The sequence below is a fragment of the Callospermophilus lateralis genome, chromosome 3, assembly GCF_048772815.1.
Source record: "Callospermophilus lateralis isolate mCalLat2 chromosome 3, mCalLat2.hap1, whole genome shotgun sequence".
Lineage (NCBI taxonomy): Eukaryota > Metazoa > Chordata > Mammalia > Rodentia > Sciuridae > Callospermophilus > Callospermophilus lateralis.
The window spans coordinates 50,009,249-50,025,310 of record NC_135307.1 but is presented as its reverse complement, the minus strand read 5'-3'; the positions used below and the strand labels follow the sequence as shown (position 1 = coordinate 50,025,310).

The following is a 16,062-nucleotide window of genomic DNA, read 5'->3' as shown; positions in this document are numbered from 1 at the left end:
CACGTATAAATAAGTAAATAAAATAAAGGTCTATCAACAACTAAAAAATATTGAAAAAAAAAAAGAAAGAAAGAAAAGAAATTCTTCTCTATCTCTATATGCTTCACTCATATCCTAATTCCTCTCCAAGGCAGTCCTAATCATTTAGCCTATTCTGATTTCCCTTTCTCTGATCTTGATCATTCTATGTATTTACAAATGCTAATTTATGGTCACAAAAACCTATATACACTTCCCACAGCATACACCCTCAAGCACAGGTGTTTTGGCTTGGTATTCAAGGACATCCATGATCTAGTCCCCCTTCCCTATTTAAAAAGATCTCCTTCCTATTACTTTAAAACACAGACTTGAGGGGCTGGGGATGTGGTTCATGTGGTAGCGCGCTTGCCTGGCATGCATGTGGCCTGGGTTCGATCCTCAGCACCACATACAAACAAAGATGTTGTGTCCGCTGATAATTTAAAAATAAATATTAAAATTCTCTGTCTCTATCTTTAAAAAAAAACAACACAGACTTAGGGCTATTACCCTTATTGTGTTATATCACTATTTACTATTTCATATTGATATGTCTTGTTATCATTAAGTAGAATGAATATGGGTAGGCAATCACCTACCCCCCAGACCCAGCACATAGTAGACCCTCAGTAACTATGAACCATAACTACATATGCTAGAATCATACAAGGCAATATGCATGCATTAACTATCATAATGATACTAACATGTAAAATTTTTAAATATTTTAAAGCCATACAATTAAAGTTAAAATAACCTTATAACTTACTAAATGTTGGAGTATACTTTTTTCATGTTCTGTCAGGCCCCAAGGATACTAAAAGGGGTTATATTACAGCATAAATGGGGGAAGAGGGTTTATTATCATAATATGCTATTTAATATACTTCTTTGCATATTAAATTATTTACCCAAAGCTTGAGAAAAATGTTTATTCATAAAAATGTTACTTATAAATTATTCATGTTTACATTAATAATATTTTGCACTGCTAAAAATATGTATGTTGCAAATTGGACATAAATCACATATTGGAAAGAAAGAACTTTCAGCAACTATACTATATGAGGATTCATTTATTTTAAACATAATGCTAATAACACAAAAAATAAGTTCTCAAACAATAAAATGGAAATTAATTTTTCCTCACAGTAAATCAAAAAAGTTTAATGGTATTTAATAGTATAAAATTATATTTATATTGTAAGATTTACTTCAATACTTTTATATAATAAATAAGAAATGATTAATATTTGATAAAGTTTAGATAGATTTTTTGAAATAAAGTTTTTTAGAAAATTTATGAGAATCATATGAAATAGAAACTAAATAGTAGAAATTTTATAAATAAAGAACTATCCAAAGGCCTGATATCTTTTTTATTCAAATCAATTATATTTATCTTTTTAAAAGAACTGATTAATTTGTGTTTGAGGTATGGATTTATATTATTTAACTCTGATATACTTCTGTATCAATCTGATATTTGTCCTTTGTTATGCTTACATTAAATATTATTAAAAAATGTTTTTCTTCCAGAATTTTTCTTTTATACTGGGCTATACTTATAATTCAAATATTTCACAATTATATTAAGGTTCATTTTTTATCACAAATGCCCACAAACAATATTTATGTGATTTCAGAGCCTCAATTTAAGAGTAGAATGAAAAGAAAAATGAACTTACTTTCACATTCCAGGTCACCACATTTTTTTAGTTCTGCCAGCAGTTTTGTACCCTCCAGACACTTTGTCAGTGAAATAACCAAAAGAAGGATTCTGTGAACAGCAAGTTCCGCCATGCTAAAACAAGAAACCAGGAATCCAAATGAGATCTAAACCAGTTATTTAGGTTGTAGACAAGCCAGCCAAAACAGGAGATATTCTACTGTCTTCATTAAACAGCAAAGATCTTTTGGTTTTTAGTCCCCTGATAGCTACATTTTTCTATCTGTGTGTAAGTTTAACTTGAGCAAACACTGTATTCTCAATCTGTGGTATCCAGATAATACGTAAGGCTTAATAATTAACAGAGGATTGTAGTTGGACTAATGTCTCATAAAGGCAGCCCATGTACAACAGTCTCACTTAAAGGGACCTTACATTTGACAGGACAGTTCTCAAGCGGACCTTCACAAAAACAGTTACAGTCTTTGGGTAGGTTAGTCAACAAGTACAAACCAAGTATTTGCTACATGAAAATCCCAGCCTCAACAGACAAAGTATATAGTTTTAAGTAGAAACAGCAATATAATGAAAAGTATCTGGAAAAAATTTCTATTTTAATATTTTAAAAAGCTCTTCAGTGTTACTATGAAACTATAACTGTGTTTAGCTAAGAGTAATATTTAAAATGTAGTAACTATTCACTGTTTCATGTACCATCTTAAGTATGTAGATATATGATCTGATTTAACCTATACCAACTCTATTGGGTAGGCAATATTATCATCTCCATATTTGCATATGAGGGAATTTAGGCACATAGAGACAGTCTAAGTCCCAATATCATATAGTACATGGAGAAGAAATTTAAACCTAGGCATTGTGATACTTCACACTGGTAACCATGGTGATTTACCAAGAATCAAGCTGTGGAAAGATGTCTACTTAGTTTATAACAATACTACTGCAGAAATAGCAAGAAAAGTACTATTCTGTGTATTTAAAATTATATGCAGGGCTGGGATGTAGCTCAGTGATAGAGCATTTGTCTAGCATGTACGAGCGAGACTAAGATAAAATGGCTGAAAAATAGGGATTTCAGGTGGCATTCTCTCTAGTTTTCTATATTGTGTGGCTTTCTTTTTCTAAAATCGGTGAGTATATATCATTTTAAAATAATAATAAATCTGTGGGGGGCTGGGGATGTGGCTCAAGTGCTAGCGCGCTCGCCTGGCATGCGTGCGGCCAGGGTTCGATCCTCAGCACCACATACAAACAAAGATGTTGTGTCCGCCGAAAACTAAAAAATAAATAATAAAATTCCCTCTCTCTCTCTCTCTCTCTCTCTCTCTTTAAAAAAAAATAATAATAAATCTGTGAAAATCAAATCATTTGAATATTGTTGTGGTTTAAAAAGAATCAAAGTGCTATAATGAGAATTTTTGTGTAATAAACTGCCTAGATCTGTAGGTGCTCAGGACAGCACTTGTATGACACCACACTCCCCTCTAGTGCTTGACAGAACTAAGACAAATGCCCAGCACCTGAGCAATCTAACGTGAAGGACTTTTGCTTTCAAAGTTCTAAAAAAGGAAGTGTTTGTTTTTCAAAATCAATGATAGGTACAAAGCCTGAGCCCTATTTTGTATTTTATTTAGAGACAAGGTCTCATTAAGTCACTTAGCATCTCGCCACTGCTGAGGCTGGCTTTGAACTCATGATCCTCCTACCTCAGCCTCCCCAGCCTCTGGGATTACAGGCATGTGCCATGTACCCAGCGGGTAATACCTTTGAAAATCTAAAAGCAATGATGCCAAAGACATCTAAAGAAGAATCAAGTTTTTCAGCTTCAAAATTTGGCACAACTTTATTAGCATAATTTATACTACAAAGTCCAATATTAAATCAAGAATATCTAGTAATTCATATAGCCCAATTATCCTTGTTATATATTCAATATTAAAAACATTAAGACTAAATTTAGGACTAATTAATCATGTTCTAAATTAAGAAAAATATGAACCCGGTAAAATTTAAATTCATCTGTTGATTGGCCTAAAGGAGATTTGAGTAGAGAAAAATTCTTGCTTACAATACCAGCCCAGAGAGATTTGCTCCTACTAGAAATGCTCTCACACTCTTCTATTTAATGCACATGATCTCATTTTGTGTTCAGATCATCATTTAAATATCATTTAACAAGATATTTAAAAGTATGATAGAACAATGTTAACAGTCTCTCACAGAACCAGGTAAAAAAAGGATACATAAAGAGGACAAGCACATTTAGTTGAAAAAGAAAGAAGGCTATTTCACTATAAATAACAGTCATGGTAACTTAGACATATATTACCTAATTGTGAAAAACCAGCCTCTACCTCAGAGCAAAGCCTGTCCAAGGAAGGGACATCACCTTTGTCCTTGGAAAAACCCACAGAGCGCTCCTAGGCACATTCCCACCCTGCTAAGTTGTTTATCTACAGGAGAGATCTGCTGTGCCAGGTGTTCCTGACTCAGGCTAGGTGGGGACCCATAGCAGCCCCCTAGCAGCCACCAATCAGCATGAGTCAGGGAAATACCTGGGATGCCAGATGACCCTCCCAGTAGTTTATGATGTTGGGAAACCATGTAGTTCAGCACGTACACCCCTCTTGGCTTAAACCAATCAGTTCAAACAAATACCCCCCTTTGTACTGACCAATCACCCCTAGACAACTTGTTCCCACCATAAATGTGCTAATCATGTTTTAGAGTTGTTATTTGATTTTCCCGCGGTGTGTGATGATTTGCTAAAAGAGGCTATGATGTATGTGAAGTCCCTGCCCTCTCCAAAAAATGTATAAAAATGCTGCAAACCCTGGGTTCGGGGCCTGTCAGCATCACCAGTTGCTGTATGTGCGTGCGGAGGACCGAGCTAGCTTGCAATAAACACCTCTTTGCTGCTTACATTGATCTTGGGTCTCTGGTGGTCTTTTGGGGGTCCCGAATTCAAGCTTAACAATTGCTGATGTATTTGATAGATTAAATGTAACAATATTCAAATATATAAAGCTAACCCTGAGGAAAGTGTCTTGGTAATAACTCAGCTAAGAACACTGAAAGAATATCCTTCTACCCAAATGGAACAGGAGGTAAGAACACCTACCTCATAAAGCAAAAGAATGAATCATCAGAGCTACTCATAGTATCTTAGCGATAAAATCCCAGAACAAGTCTTCCTGTGGGAACACAAAAATGATCATGAGTGCTTCACTCCTATGCCTGGTGTGTTAAGCTCGAATTCAGGACCCCCAAAAGACCACCAGAGACCAAGATCCATGTAAACAGCAAAGAGGTGTTTATTGCGTGCACACACAGCAACTGGTGACGCTGAGAGGCCCCGAGCCCAGGGTTTGCAGCAGTTTTATACATTCTTTGGAGAAGGCAGGGACCCCCACATACATCATAGCATCTCTTAGCAAATCATCACACACCGTGGGAAAATCAAATAACAACTCTAAAACATGATTAGCACATTCACTGGCAGGAACAAGTTGGGTAAGGGAGATTGGTCAGTACAAAAGGGGTATTCATTTGAACTGATTGGTTTAAGCCAAGAGGGGTGTACATGCTGAACTACATGGTTTCCCAACATGTTATCAACCACCATAAACTACTGGGAGGGTCATCTGGCATCCCAGGTATTTCCCTGTCTCATGCTGATTGGTGGCTGCTAGGGGATTGCTATGGATCCCCACCTAGTCTGACTGAGTCAGGGACACCTGGCACAGCAGATCTCTCCAGTTATTTGTAGATAAACAATTTAGCAGGGTGGGAATGTGCCTAGGAGTGCTCTGTGGGTCTTTCCAAGGACAAAGGTGATGTCCCTTCCTTGGACAGGCTTTGCGCTGAGATAGAGGCTGGTTTTTCAGGTGATGTTATTTTTTTTTAAGTTGGCTAATTTTATGGTATAGATTTTTTCCTTTTTATTGGTGCATTATAATTATGCATAAAAGTTGCATTTGTTGTAATATATTCATATGTGCACACAATAAAACAGCATAATTTGACCAATTTCATTCCCTAGTACCTCCCCTTTCCCTCCTTTCTTGCCCCAATCCCCTTCTTCTATTCTATTGGTCTCCTATTTTTAAAAAATTTTATTATAGATGACACTAGAATGCATTTTGACACATGTATACAAATGGGGTAGAGATGTTATTTCTGATGTTATTTAGTACCTTCTTCTTACTATCTCAAATTCCCTAAAATGGGAAGATAGTTCCATCTGCCCACCATTTTGGCAATTTATGACAGAATTTAATTAGAAAGTACTTGGGATAAGCTGAACTGATTAAGCTGGGGGGCATTACTAGGGATGGTAGGAATGGGGCATGAGAACATTCCTTTGGAAACAATCCCCATGCAAATAGGTGTGCACTAAGAGATAAGGCCCAGGAGGGACTGAGGTTCAAACTGATGTGGAAGACATGAAAACTGCCCCCCAAACCCCTCTTCAAGGTGGGACTTCTTCCCTGATAAGGGGAGTACAGTTAGCAGACTGCTTCCAACTGGTAGGTATGTCAAGGTTGGCCTCAGTGCACTGACTTCCCTTACCCCATATTGCTCTGTCTTGGGTGGTCTAATAAATCTATTGAGTAAAGGAGGGAGTGAAAGGCATGGTCATTTCAGGCTAATGTGGGAGAACCTTCTAGATATTTTTCATCCAGAGCTTCCTGTTGGGTTGACTGAGATTTTGCAGGTCCTATGTTGCAATTTGACTTCCCCCTTTACCCTTTTCTCCCCTTTCCTCTCATTGATCCCTTGAACCCAAACTCCCTCTCGGCATCTGCTTCTAGAGTGCCTAACCTCAGAAGCTGTGATCCACAGGCACAAAAAGAGAAGCAAACAGAATGTGCAGTTTGTCTTATCATTTATCCTAATCATTCCATGACTCTTCTTGTGTTTGTTGTTTTGTGTTGCTGAAGCCCATGTTGCAATTCCACACACTTTCTTCATTCAGTCTGTATCAATCAGAGTTCCTCTAGGAAACAAATGAAAGTTCAATTTTGAGAGATGGCACATGTCAGTGATGTGGAGGAGAATTTAATGAAGGAACTGATTATAAAGGTATGGATAGGGTTAAGAGAAATTGACAGGGATGTAACATCCCTAGGCATGAAAGAATGGTGACCCCTGCCTGAGGAATACAGGAGAGGGTTGCCCATCAGGAACTTTAAGCCTTTAGTAAAGGAACTCAGGAGAACCTCACTCTGCTCTGACTTCTGATCTCCTGATGGTGCCTCCCAGTTACCAAGCCTAGCCAGATATCAGTGAAGTAGTTCTTAAGGTCTGTGTTCCAGGACACAGTAGAGGGCAAAGACTGAACAGTAGATTACGAGGAACAAAAAGAGAATATTTAACATATTGTCATTTTTCCTTACTATAGGTTTTATTTTATTTTTTTTAGTGTAGGGGATGGCTTCATATACACTAAACAAGTGGTCTACCACTAAAATATACCCCCAGCCCTACTATGTGTTTTAAAATAATAGAATGTAACATCCTTTACAATCAAAACGATATGTGTGTGCCAATCAGGGAACTGAATTGATCAGTTTATCAGTAGGTAGGAAAGAAAATTAATGTTTTTTGAGAATCAACTTTGAACTGGCGAGCTTACTTTTTCTCAAAGAAACTCCACACTCCAGGAAGAGCAGATTGAATGCCCATAGTGTGTCAGTCATTCTCTGAGGGACTGGAGATACAGGAATGAACAGGACAAAGTTCTTGCTCTCACGGACCTTGCATGCTTAATGAAGGGTACAAGAACAGGCAAACAAAAAGGGTACAAGTACAGGCAAACAAATAAACAAGATAACTTCTGGTAGTGATAAGTTCCTACAGATAAAAATGTCTGCTTAGATAAGGTATTAAGGAAGGCATCTCTGGAGAGTGAAGGAGGGTGGAGAGACAGAACATTCTGTGTACAGAGCAGAATTAATGAGCAGACCATACTTCATTGTCTGAAACTTCATTACCACAAATTAAAAAAAAAAAAAAAAAAAGGAAGCATTCAGATGTACTCCAATATGTCAGAAAACAAGGCCTTCAGGAAGATGGAAAATAACTTGATATATACAGTCACCCCTCCCTACCTGTAGGTTCTGCATCTGTGTATTCAACCTAACATGGATCAAAAATACATGGGAAAAAATTGCATTTGTACCGAACATGTACAGACCATTTTTGTTGTTGTTGTTGTTGTTGGTCTTTATTTCTTAATAAAATACAGTATAACAACTCTACATAGCACTTACATTTTATTATGTATTATAAGTGATTTTGATATGCTTTAAAGTATATGGGCGGCCAAGCCCTGTGGCGCATTCCTGTAATCCCAGCAGCTCTGGAGGCTGAGGCAGGAGGATCACAGGTTTGAAGCCAGCCTCAGCAACTCAGCAAGGCTGTAAGCAACCTAGTGAGACTTGTCTCAAATTAAAAAAATAAAAAGGGTTGGGGATATGGCTCAGTGGTTAAGCACTCTTGGGTTCAATCTCTAAAACCAAAATACTACTACTACTACTACTACTACTACTAATAATAATAATAATAAGTAGTAGTAGCAGTAGTAAATAAAGTATATGGGAGGATGTGCATAAGTTATATGCAAATATTGTGTCATTTTATAAGAAACTTACTTATAAAATACACCTGCAGAGAGTGCTGGAACAAATTCCTAGAGATACTGAGTGATGACTACATGTTCAAAAACATAAAGGCAGATGGAAAGCAATAGGAAAGAAAATAGAAAGACACAGACAGGAATCCAATCATGCAAGGACTTCTGGCTGTGAAAGTGTAGAGTATTTTATTCTAAGCACAGTGAAAAACTGTATAATTTTTTAAAATATAAGCTGTAGGAATTTTTTAAAAATGGAATGATGTGATTTGTTTTATCCTATAACTTTACTGTTTTGCTTTGCTAATTCATACTTATTCTTCAGGACTCAGGCTAACTCACTTAATAAATTTATCACTCAATAACTTTTTATTGAATGAATGTAGAATGCAAGCATGAACTGACTTCTTTTTAAGAGTAAGTCATTCCTCATGACTAAATTAAAATCCATCAGCTATGTGATCCAAACTCTGCCATTTCAAAAAGAAATGCAAGTAATCTTTTTGATTAAGTTTTTCTCTTTTGTAAAAAAAAAAATGGCCAAAAGGAATCAGATCCAACTTTTTCATATCTATCTTCATTACTGGATTGACATTAGCAGCAACAAAAAAATGTCTAAGTATCCAGAAAGTAAACCTATGAAAAGCTTTTGGATTCCCAAATACTGCAGGAGATGCTTGACAAGTTGGTATATATGAGTAGGTTCATTAGCAACAGACAGTCTGGATGTATTTCATATTCCAACTAACTTCCAATAATTAATAGCTTAGATGTGTATAAAGTATACGTATGGGCTATTTTAATGTTTTTGTACTATCTTCTCCAAAATTATCCTCCTTTATTCTCTGCCGCCATCCCTTTTCCATTTATGTTACCCATTTTTTTTCACATACTCCTTTTTGGTGTCCATGTCCCTAGATACATAATGCCCCCAAGCTTCTTTAAGAAAAGAATAAAATAACTTACAAAAAGCTCAGTAACTTAATGTTTGTCTCTCCCAAACAATTACATTTAAGAGTTTATCATATAAAATTTCTACATGGAAATTAAGATAAGTACTTCATAATAATTATTCCTTATTTTATTAATTTCTTTCAAAGATGAAATAAAAAAATAATACTTGATCTGATATTATTTTCTTTAATTTTTTTCTCTCCACTTTATATTTTCCTGGAATAATTAAATAAATACCCCCTCAGTCAATGAATGAATGCTAACACTTGACAAACTATTTTAATCTCCTGGAGTTTCGAAGTTCTCATCCATAGAATAAGATCAGGTCTAATCATAGAACAAAAAATTTAGTCTAATGACCTCTTCAAGTCCTTTGAGGTCATATATTCCATGTTTCTCTAAAATTTCATTAATTTTACAGTGAGAATACCTTATTGGACTCAGTGGACCTTCTGTTAAAAAGAGAAACTTGATTACCACAGATTAAAAAAACAAATAAAGGAGGCATACAGATGCATCATAATGTATTAGATTCAAGAAGATCCAGGGGCTGGGGTTGTAGCTCAGTGGTAGAATGCCTGCCTCATACACAGGAGACACTGGGTTTGATCCTCAGCACCACATAAAAAGAAATAAAGATTGTGTCATCTACAACTTAAAAAAAAAAAAAGAAAAAGAAAAAAGAAGATCCAGATATCAAATGCCACCAAACAGCAACATACAATAAAATATGCATTCGTACTCTTATTGGACAAATTTAATTGTCTACCATGCACCAAGCATTTCACTCAGTTATGGAACATTCAGGGGAAAAGAAGACAATGCTATTCTCTCCTTGGAATTTATAATCCAAAAAGCAAGACAAATAAGGCAACTAAATTTAAGAATATGAAGGAGATATTCAGGGTGCTAGGATTGGTGATTAATTAGTTTTAGTTGTGAAGCAAGAGAGAAGGAAAGTCAAGGATGGCTCTCTGTTTCTCATTTAAATTTTTGAGAGTGAGGTGATGTCATTTACTGAGACAGGAACACAGAAAAGGGGCAGGTTTTGAAAGAGAGGCAGAGGGAGATTGTGAATTTAGGACATGATAATTGAGAGTAAAACAAATTATTGTAGAAAAAAATCAAAATTTAAATATTTTGGAAAATTACTTGTAAATCTTTTTTAAGAAGGCATTTAAAATTTTTATTTTGAAGAAAAACAAATTCCAAAACCAGTAGAAGGAAGGAAATAATTAAAATTAAAACCAAAATCAATGAAATTGAGAACAAAACAAAAATAGAAAGGATCAATGAAAGGAAGAGTTAGTTCTCTGAAAAGATAAAAAAAAATTAATAAGCACTAGACAAACTAACCAAATGAATAGAAGATCCAAATTAGTAAAATTAGAGATGAAAAAGGAGAAATCATCATGTTACAGAAATCCAGACAATCATTAGAGACTATTTTGAAAACTTATGCTCCAATAAATTGGAAAAACTATGGGAAATGGATACTTCTCTAGACACACATGACCTGCCAAAATTGAATCAAAATCATTATGTTGCCAGATGCAGTAGCACATGACTGTAATCCCAGCAGTTAGGAGGTTGAGACAGGAGGACTGCAAGTTCAAAGCCAGCCTCAGCAATTTAGCAAGGCCCTAAGCAACTCAGCTAAACCCTGTCTCTAAAGAGAGTAAAAAGAAAAGGACTGGGGATGTGTCTCAGTGGTTGAGTGCCCCTGGTTTCAATCCCCAATACCAATAAAAAAATAAATTAAAAAAAAAAAAAAAAACATGTTAAGCTAAATAAGCCAAACTCAAAGTTAAAGGTCATATGTTTTCTCTCATATGTGGAAGCTAGAAAAGAAAAAGGGAAAAGAAAGGGGGGGTGGGGAATCTCATAAAATCAATGGGACATCAGTAGAGTAGAGGAAAGGGAAAAGGGGAAGAGAGGAGAGGAAGGAAAGAGGAAATACTGGAGAATGATATTGGTGAAATTATATTGTTGTATCATGTGCATTTGTTAATATTCAATGACAAATCCCACCATTATACACAACTACAATATATCAAAAGTAGAAAAAAAAGACTATTTTGAAATAAAGAAAAGGACTGGGGATGTATCTCAGTGGGATGTGTCTCATCTTCAAAAAAATTTCAAATAGAGACACACACCTGCTCTCCCTGCCTCACCATGTGATACTGTGAGTTGCCTCAGGATTCTGCCAGCAAGAAAGCCTTCACCAGATGGTGCTTCTTGACCTTGGACAGAACTGCAAGCCAAAATATGCCTCTTTTCTTTGTAACTATTCAATATTTGTATTGTATGATTAGCAACTGAAAAGGAACTAAGGCAAGTACTAATGTGAGAACTCTGTAAGTCATAAGTAAAAAAAAAAAAAAAATTGTAGGTAGGGAAATTTGTAAATATAGAGTTCCTGTTTAACCTTCACATAACTTCCTCCAATGGTAACATCTTCTATAACCATTTGTATAATTATCAAAGATAAGAAGTTAATATTACTGTGGGGAGCCACTCTGAGCTATTTAAAAAGTCTTCACTAGGCCTTGAGCCAAGGAGATTTTGGTTTGGCATTGCAAGCTATTTTGTGGCTCCTCCCACTTAATGGATTGTGCAATGCACGTGACCTCTGTCTTTGCTGGGCTAGGAAGACTGATCTCCAGAATTGGGCATGACCCATTGGGAACCGGACAACCCACTTCTTACCGTATTTGTCAAACAACATTCTGTAGAAAGCCTTTGAAGTTCCCCCGAATAAATAAAGCAAATGTGGGCTCTCACTCTTTCCAGTGTGGAAGTTGACCCCTAAGGGTCCTGTCCTGCTCTCCCTTTCGAAAATTATTTTCTGTGTCATGTTTTTTTTGTTTTTTTTTTTTTCCCACCTTCTTTTCTTAGCTTTATTTCACAGCCAGCCCGCTTCAGGCAGAGGAATCCCAAATTCCATCACCTTCGCAGTACGTGGGCGAGATTTTACATTATAATTTATCAACTAACCTACAGGCTGTATAATTTCCCTAGTTTTACAAATAATGCCTTTTTTCTGTTCAAGAATCTAATTCAGGATACAACATTGTATTAGTTTCTATGTTTCCTCATTTTCCTTAATCTGAGGTAGTCTTTCTTTAGTCTTTCCTTGATTCTTTATTTTTTTTTTTTTATACCAAGGATTGACCCAGGGGTGCTTAATCATGTCCCTAGCAGCCCCCCTTTTTATTTTTTTATATTGAGACAGGGTCTTGCTAAATTGCTGAGGCTGTATTCAAACTTGTAATCCTTTTGCTTAAGCCTCATGAGTCACGGGGATTACAGACGCTTGCCACCATGCTTGACTTCCCTCCCTCCCTCCCTCCCTTCCTTCTTCTTCCTTTTTTTTTTTTTTTTTTTTTTCTTGCACTGGAGATTTAACATAGGGATATTTTACCACTGAGTTATATCCTCAGCCCTTTTTATTTTTTATTTTTCTTACTAAATTGCTGAGGTTGGACTTGAACTTGAGATCTTCCTGCCTCAGCCTCCAAGTCACTGAGATTACAGGCTAATGTCACCATGCCCTCCCTTGACACTTTTTTTTTTAAGAGAGAGAGAGAGAGAGAGAGAGAGAGAGAGAGAGAATTTTTAATATTTATTTTTTAGTTTTCGGCAGACACAACATCTTTGTTTGTATGGGGTGCTGAGGATCAAACCCTGGCTGCACGCATGCCAGGCGAGCGCTCTACCGCTTGAGCCACAACCCCGGCCCCCTTGACACTTTTGAATGTCCCTCACTTGGATTTGTTTGATGTTTTCTCATGATTAAAGTTGTGGATTTGGGGGTGAGAATGCCACAAAGTGGTCTAACTTACTCATATCACCCTTTAAATGGCTATCCATCCATGATACAAATATATCAGATTACTGGTATTGTTAACCTTGATTGTCACCTAAGATAATATCTACCAGGTATTCTCAAAGTAAAGTAACTATTTTTCCCTCTCATATTCTGTTTGTTTGAATAGAGTTAAAGTGTTTAGTACACTTTCAAGAGTGGAATTCAGCTCTATCTCTTGGAGGAGGAGTATCAAAGAATTTAACAGTAGATTCTCCAACAGTAAGAATCCTAGTTCATTGGCTACAACATATTTACTCATTTGTTCTACCCTAATGTACACGTAGTTTTGAAATTGATAACCCACACCCTGTACTTAACTAATTTACCACAGTCAGACATTTGTATGCAATTCTTTTTGTCTTTAGCTTTATATTATCTAATCAAATTATTTTTACAGCTATTTAGGTCAGCTCCTTTCTTCCCCATCCCCTTCAGTATGGTTATGTCATACATTCTGTAATACATTTGGATTTCCTTGTCATCACCTACATTCCATCATGAGTTCCCCTGCTTAGTCCTAGTTGACTTTTTTTTATTTGCATCCAGTACAATTAACACTTTGTGGTATAGGTATGCATTTTATGAGTTTTGACATATTTATAGTCATGTATCCACTACCACTGTGCCATACAGAACAGTTCCAAGTCTTTCTAAAGTTAGCTATTTAAAAAATATTTTTTAGTTATAAATGGATTTTTTATTTTTATGTGGTGATGAGGATTGAAACCAGGGCCTACACATGCCAGACAAGTGCTCTATCACTGAGCTATAACTTCAGCCCTCTAAAGTTAACTTTTAAGCTCAAAATTTATTTTATCTAAATTATGTGGAGAATTCTTTGCTGATTCTCTTCATGAGGCTTATTAATCCTTCAGCAGAATAGAAAGATAATGAAAGTATAAGAGAACTGAAAGCAAAACAAACATATCTTTGTTTCTTTTAATCTTTGCAAGATTAAACTCCAATAAAGGTTACCTTTGAGCCTTTCTGCTAGTTCAAAGTTCAGATGTTCAAAGTTGACATCTTTTGAGGCTTTTGACATTAGTCAGGAATCAAGTCAATCATATTAGTCTGACACTAAGCATACAAAAAAAAATGCAAAATAAAATCACTTATTAGACTTAACATATTTAATTAAAATAAATTTTTAAACACTACATGCTTTTAAAAATGTCCTTTTTAAATATTTTATAGTTGTTGATGGATCTTTATTTTATTTATTTGTATGTGATGCTGAGAATTGAACCCAGTGCCTCACGCATGCTAGGCAAGCATGCTACCACTGAGTCATAACCCCAACCCCTAAAAATGTTCTTTTTTACAAAAATAAATTCCATAAGCCATTATGGGATTACAGGCATGCACACAATGCCTGCCCTTGACACTTTTCTTTTTTAAAGGCATCTGTCCAATTGATTTTTTAAAAAAATACTTTTATTTTATTTATTTATTTTTATGTGGTGCTGAAGATCAAACCTAGTGCTTTACATGTGCTAGGCAAGTGCTCTACCACTGAGCCTCAACCCCAGCCCAGCCCTTAACACTTTTGAATGTGTCAAGCCAGGCAACTTCATCTACTCTTAGACAATAGTTCTCCAACTAGGCTTGGCTCCTAATGAAGTAATAGAAAGTGGCAGTGGGGAGGCAACAGAGCAGCAAGATGATAGTGAGAAAGGGATGAAAAACAGAAGCTTCAGTAGCCTCAAGAGAGAGCTCAGTGAAGTGAAGTGGTGGTGTAACCTGCTCCTGAATGTGAATAACCATCTCCCCAAGAAGTGTCCTGGAGCACAGAGGACTGAAGACAGGAGATGGAGGCTTTGTTCAGACACACATAATTATTCCTAAGCCAGTATCTACAGGATGACCCACCACACAAGAATACTATTTAATTTAAAAAACAACAATAAAGGTACACTCTGACCTCCTGAATAAACATGATACCATTATAATTGATCAAACTCTTGATTAACAATGTAGTCCTAATGATAAAAACAATAAAACATTTGATAAGTTACTTTCTAAAACTTTGACCATGAATACTACTAAATATACACATCCTGTAAGATTCAGCATAAATGGTACTTGAGCTCACACTGGTTTCATATGGCTTTCACATGACAAATGCCTCAAGTTTTTTTTTTATTACTATTACCTTAGGGATTTATTTTATACTTCTTTAAGTTTCAATATTTTCAAATACCTTTTATCATTTATGATGTATATGAGTCTACATTTTTCATTATAAGATTTCATTGAACAATCTTCTTATGAATATATTTCAAACTCTAAGTAATACTGTACTTTAGAGTAAATCATCAGGATCCTGGGCAATTTTTATTGTCATAATTTTACCCAAGGGCAAAGTTGAGATCTGAGCAACATATGGAATGATGTGATCCTGATCTGTCAATTCAGAAGTTGACTATATGTCTCCACTTGTGATTTGTTCCTTGTTCCTGTGGAATCGTCTTTGTTTCTTTATTTCCTATAATGTGATACAAATATATATTTGGAATTCATCTTTAGAAGTCTCACTATCTGAATGATGTGATTATTGTGGTTGATTTAGAAATGATAAATTCTTTATCAACAGGCATGGTGGTGCATGCCTGAAATCCCAGCAGCTCAGGAGGCTGAGGCAGGAGGATCACAAATTCAAAGTTAACCTCAGCAATTTAGTGAGATCCTAAGCAAGCAAGACCCTGTCTCAAAATAAAAAATCAAAAGGGCTGGGGATATGGCTCAGTGGTTAAGCACCCTGGGTATGATCCCCACTACCAAAAAAAAAAAAAGTAATGATAATTCCTTTCATACTTATAAATTATAAAATCATATTAATTATGTCCTGTTCACTTCACATTGATATTCTCTTCAATATCTCTGAAG

General features: G+C 35.8%; 1 protein-coding gene across 2 annotated transcripts in view; it reads right to left on the bottom strand.

The window, feature by feature from the left end:
- Mia2 (MIA SH3 domain ER export factor 2) overlaps positions 1-1,825 on the bottom strand; it is a 98,331-nt gene extending 96,506 nt beyond the window's left edge. For both annotated transcript variants that reach the window (XM_076848238.2, XM_076848239.2), the window contains exon 1: positions 1,710-1,825. In XM_076848238.2, the coding sequence (XP_076704353.2) occupies positions 1,710-1,824 (115 nt within the window). In that variant the 5' untranslated portion in view covers position 1,825. The remainder of the gene's footprint in view (positions 1-1,709) is intronic.
- Between the last annotated feature and the right edge of the window lie 14,237 nt (positions 1,826-16,062).